Genomic DNA, 6,000 nt, shown 5'->3' with positions numbered 1-6,000 from the left:
GATCATGAGATTGTGCTTGAACCAAATGCTAAATTGGATTTAACAAGCCACTCTCAAGGGTGGAGAAGGAGGAAATGGCAAGAAAATTTTAGGAACTCTTGTACATGGGGTGGATTGAACCTAGCAAACATCCTTTTACTTCATCCATATTATTGGTGAAGACAGATGGTTCATTTCATAGATTACCGTGATCTCAACAAGATTACCGTGAAGAATAGGTGCTAAGGCTATTATGAAGAACAACTTGTACGAGTTGTGCTCGGTGTTTACCATCCAGGCCAATTTGGGTAGCAACGAACTTTGGCATGAGAACTACAGACATCTCAGTATGTAGACTCTTTAGTAAGGTAGTTGAGCATTTATGACAGTCCAAATGTATGTGAAACTTGCATGATAGGTAAGCAACACCAAAAACCCTTTCCACAAGACACCAGCTTTGGAACCAAGGCTCATCTTCAACTCGTACACGATGATCTCTGTGGAAAGATGAGTACAATTGCACTTGGAGGATCTTCTTATTTTTTCACATTGATAGATGATTACAGTAGGAAGACTTTGGTGTATTTTCTTAAGGGAAAGTGTCGAGCTTTTATAAATTTAAGGAATAGCTTGTGTTGGCTAAAACTGAGACATGAATAAAACTAAAGCAGTTCAAATTAGACCAAGGAGGAGAATTCATGTCTGCTACATTCTTGGGTTTCTGTAACGTAAGAGGCATAAAGCAGCAACACACTACCGCTCACACTATGTAACAAAATGGTGTTGCAGAGCATAAGAATCACGCTATTGATAAGAGGCATAAAGCAGCAACACACTACCGCTCACACTATGTAACAAAATGGTGTTGCAGAGCATAAGAATCACGCTATTGATAAGATGCAAAGGAGAATGCTTAATTGTAGGAATCTACCTAAATCCTTTTGGGTGGAGGCAATTAACACGATTGTGTACATTCGTAATAGAAGTGCAACAAAGGCCATTAAAGGGATGACTTCATTATAGGCTTTTACTCGATTAAGAAATCTGCACCTGCACACTTAAAAGTTTTATTTGTATGAATGTTATATACATGTTCCAAATGCTCAGATGAGCAAATTGAATGCCAAAAACTAGAAACACTTCCACATGGAGTCAAAAGGATATTGGCTCTCTAGCCCTAAGGCAAAGAAGATCATAATGAGCCATGGTGTGGTATTCCAAGAGTAATCACGTCAAATGGAGGAGGAGCTTCCTTCTTCTTCATCATGCAACAACAAAATCACCAAAGTGAAATAGTCTCCACATGCAACAGGGACTTCCTCACATTTTGATGGAGGATAATTGTACCATTTCCTATGGAGATGGATTGTGAAAATGATTCCCTAAATGGTACATGCAACTTATGGATGGAGAGAGCCTCCCACCAATTTGAGGATGCACCTCAAGAGAAGAAAAATTAGACTCGAAATAATCTTTCGAATTTTTCTCTCATGAAAGAGGTACTTAAGCTTCAGGAGCTTATAACCTTTGTTAAATGAAGCACAAGGAGATCCAAAGCGAATGAAAGTCATGCAAGCAGAATATGACTCCATCTTGAAAAACCACATTTGCGACTTTGTAGATCCTTCTACAAGATGCAAGTTAATTGGAACTAGGTAGGTTTACAAAGTAAAATACAAATCTGATGGTACTTTGAAAAAGTACAAGGCACGAGTGGTCGTCAAGATTTTGCATACGTTAAAGGTTTTCACTTTCAAAAAAAAATTACTCCTACAAATAGGTTAACCACAATCCACACCATTCTTGCATTAGCAAACAAGGGAGATGGATTGTTCTCCATATGGATGCAAAATCTACTTTTCTCAATGGGAACCTCGAGGAGGTATACGTGGAACAACCACCTTGGTTCGTTGCTCCCAAAAGTTTGTAAGTTACAGAAGGCACTCTATGGGTTGAAGCATGCCCCATAAGCATGAACCACAAGATTGATGCTTACCTTTGTAAGTGTTGATCTCTTACGCAACCCTTCAAATGATGTCTTTTATGGTCACTGTTTTCTTTGTAGATGGCCTCACTTAACAAGGGATCACCAAAATAAGATCTCACGCATAGCCAATGCTTAGTGTAGAGTTTGAGATGACAGACCTTGGGTTCATGCATTGATGTTTGAGGATTGAGGTTTGGCATCTCTTAGCAAAAATATGCTGGTGAGATACTCAAGGCATTTGGCATGACCAAATGCAAGGTAGTTGGTACCCCAATGGAGGTTGATCAGAAGCTGACATGTCGAAGAAACCTCAGACCTTATGGATAAGATCTTGTACAAGAAGTTGTTTGGTAGCCTTATCTTCTTGTGCAAATACTACACCAGACATCAGTTTCGTTACTAGTGTTTAAGTAGGTTCTCCAGTAAGAGCCTCGAGAGAACCATTAGAGAGAATGTATGTGAGTGTTGTGATACATCCAAGGTACTCAGGAGTATGGCATCGGCTATGCTACGGACAAGACCCTCAATGGATATTGTGACTCACATTGGACATGTGATTCGAACACGATATTATTTTTCTCTAGGTTTGGGATGCCTTTCTTGGATCAGTAAGAAACACCCCACAAGTGCACACTCATTGACATAGGTTGGATACAAAGCTGCATTCTTTATATCATGTGAGGCATTGTGGCTAAGGAGGATTCTATAAGATATGGAAGTGGTGATGTGACAACTAGAGTTGCATGGTCATTGCTCCAAATCTTGTGTTTCATCCTCGCACGAAGCACATTGAGATTCACAATCAATGTGTTTCATCCTCGCACGAAACACATTGACATTCACAATCTCTTTGTGCGCGAGCTCATCATGTTCCACCCGCATATTGTATGAATAGGCACCGGCTAGCTCATGTTTGTACAACCCCATTGTGAGGAGTAGCCAAGGTTGAGCAACCCGACCATCCATTATCCCTGTATTCACATGGGAAGGTATCCTAGGAGGCTAGATGGTTTAGAGACGGCTAGGATTAGATTAGGCACCCTACCAAATAGACTACATGCTACACTCAACTCTTATCTCATTGAGATAACACTCCACACATGGAGTAGGTAGACTTTATTATGGTACATCCTATCGTGACTGACAATGCGAGGTCCGAAAGGGACCTCATATGAGCCTGGATGGCCATGGGAGGCGGGCTGAGCCTACACCAGACAGTGGCACCAACTATAATCATGGACGTACTAGGTCATCCATGTCCGCTCCGCATATGGCTAGCCCTTTTTACACATAGTTCATCAATCATCACACTGAGTTTACTCCATAGCTTTTACTAACATGTAACCTTCGTCTTAGCTACTCCAAATCAACCATCGAAGCTCCCTTCACATGCACATGAGTGTGGGGCTTTACAATCTATTGTATCACTTCTACTATACAATATTCTTCTCAATCCCTCTTGTTGTGTAATTTCGTGCTATGAAAGATCTTACTTTTGTACAGAACATATCACTTCTACTATACAATATTCTTCTCAATCCCTCTTGTTGTGTAATTTCGTGCTATGAAAGATCTTACTTTTGTGAGTGTTCTGTTGTAGTTTTGGCGCTGTACGTGACGTGTGCTACAGAGAGGGACCCGTACAATCAACATTCAAGTTGAAAATCCTGCTTCTCTTTTTTTTTTTTTTGCACCTGAAACTGCTGGCCACGATCTTGGTCGTGAAATTAAAATACTGGTCAAAGTTCAGGGACCAAATTATGTACAATTATATAATTTGGTTTCTATAATTATAAAAGGAGGACAACCAAACCATGTCTGCGTAGGCCCGCTTCAAGTTGGCACAAGAGCAGGAGCTAGAGAGCGTGGGCGCACAACATTCAAGGCTCCTCGTGCAGTTGCCTGCATTTAAGGTTTTTTTTTTTTTCAACACGAACACAAAAAAAAAAAAACCGTTCCAATTTAAAAGAATGCAGGAGTGGTGGAATTTTCTAAATAGCATCTCCTTGTATTTAAATGTTTCCAAGCATGGATGAGCATAGAAAGACGTTGAGCACTCTGTCACACAACGTGGAAGAATCACACACACACACACACACACACACACCCCCACCCACCATACCTCAAAGAAGGAATTATAGTTGAGCCGTAGTAAGAACTGCCTCAAGAATGGGGCACGCTGACTGCCAGCAAGTTTGCTACTTCGAAGGATAGTGTAAAGCGAATTGGATTTCTTGTTGAATTCCTGGGGACCAAGGGCAAGCATCCAGATTAATCTTCAATTTCATCTCAGCAAAGGATACATCTCAACAAGATAAAACCCAAAGGTTACAATACACAAACCAAAACCTTCAGAGGAAAGGGTGTGCGTATTAATGTTGACCCTAAAATAGGTGGCTGCTAAACTGCTTTTTGCAGAGCAGCTAAAATGTAGTCTTTGAGAATACTATGCAAACCCAATTTTTATTTTGTAAGTCCAAATTTACAGCCTTTTAAAGGCGTCTACGTTGTTAGATATGGCCCAACACTAGGTCCCACAAGCCCACAAAGCCCATCAAATCTCCAAATAAACAAAAACCCAATCCCACCATAAGACAATCTTTTCAGAGCCAGGACTGGACGTGGAATAGAGACATCCGTTAAGCACACTGCACGAAATTAGGCACAACAGCACACAAAACCAGCCCATCAAAGATTCATATAATATTCCTACACTTCCTTTCATGAACTGTGCAGACTGAAAATGTAAAAATGCAGCCAAAAGCACACCAATAGAGAACAATATCAGTCAGAATTCGCCCAGAATTCGCCCAGAACAAATGCCAGATCCTTGGACAAATTGAAAATCAGCACACACTGGGTTAACTGGACCGCTTATGGAGACACATGAATTTACACAGGCCTCGAGTTCCAACTTCAAGAGTGGTCAATCAGTCTCTGAAAATATGTAACACAGTAATGATGCTATCAAACAAGGCATAGATGCAAACAAACAGTTCGCATATGTTAGCAACAGGTAGCATTTTGCACATAAGAAATATGCTGACATATGTATAGATGCAAACAAACAGTTCGTATATGTCAGCTACAGGTAGCATTTTGCCCATAAGAGATGAACAGTTCAAATCCAGGTCACACCCTTTGTCACCGACCTTTGAAGGTACTGTGCAAAAGGATGCTTCAAAAGGGATTCCTTTAGGGAGATTCCTTGAAGTTCCCATGAAGTTATCGCCAAAGATTCCTTGAAGAAGTTCCCATGAAGTTATCGCCAAAGCCTATGGCACTTCTAGGATGGCTCAGAGTTTTTATGCTTTTCTGACTACAAGGAGTTATGCAAGGTTGAATCATGGATTCTTTCCTGGAATCTCCCAATTAACTGTTCGTTAGAGAATTTGTCATTGTTAGAGCATTGAGAGTGAAGGTATCTCACTCTATTGATGTAATCTCTGATTGATTCTCTCTCTTGCTGTTTGACATGGTAAAGTTGATCGACTGGGTTTCATCGGGTTCCCTAGCAGAAGTACCCAATAGTGAAAGCACTCTTCAGGGTGTCAAAGTCAACCTTGTCTTCATGAAACACCAATGACCTCTTCAAGTCGTTGGCGCTCTCTGAGCTCCCCCCCGTTTTGGCTGCGTCCTGCCCCCTCCCCCCTTCGCGTTTGTCTGCGCCCCTACCTGCCTTCTTCTCTACCCCCTTTTGCGCCTGTCTTCCACCCCCCCCCCACACTTCTGCCATCTTCACCTCCCCCCCTTCGCCCGCCCTGCCCATTTCCCCCCTCCCCTCCCTTCGATTTTGTGTGCATCGCCTTTTCCCCTCTCTCTACGCCGCCTTGCCCAGCTTCCCTCCCTTCCTCTACATCTGCCCCACCCCCCGTCCCCCTGCCCTTTCTGCCTCCTGTTTCCCCCCCTCTCCTCTGCATCACCCCCCTTCCCTCTTTTCCGCCTCTTCAACCTTCTCCCCCTCACCCCCCCCGCCTCCAGGGCCCCTGCCTTCCCTCCTCCGCAACGTTTTCTCCCCGTTTCTCCTTCCTTTG

General features: G+C 42.4%; 1 protein-coding gene across 3 annotated transcripts in view; it reads right to left on the bottom strand.

Annotated features, from left to right (window-relative positions):
• Positions 1-3,364: 3,364 nt before the first annotated feature.
• Positions 3,365-6,000, bottom strand: part of GCP4 (GAMMA-TUBULIN COMPLEX PROTEIN 4) — a 155,837-nt gene continuing 153,201 nt past the window's right edge. For 2 of the 3 annotated variants that reach the window (XM_086789783.1, XM_086789782.1), the window contains 2 exons: positions 4,089-4,211; positions 3,369-3,868 (listed from right to left, as the gene is read on the bottom strand). In XM_086789783.1, the coding sequence (XP_086645909.1) occupies positions 3,800-3,868; positions 4,089-4,211 (192 nt within the window). In that variant the 3' untranslated portion in view covers positions 3,369-3,799. Of the gene's footprint in view, positions 3,869-4,088; positions 4,212-6,000 lie in introns of all 3 variants that reach the window. The other variant, XM_086789781.1, reaches the window with a different exon arrangement.

This window comes from Cibotium barometz, chromosome 54 (assembly GCF_041138505.1).
Source record: "Cibotium barometz isolate CiBa-2024 chromosome 54, ASM4113850v1, whole genome shotgun sequence".
Lineage (NCBI taxonomy): Eukaryota > Viridiplantae > Streptophyta > Polypodiopsida > Cyatheales > Cibotiaceae > Cibotium > Cibotium barometz.
This window is presented reverse-complemented; position numbering and strand designations above follow the sequence as displayed.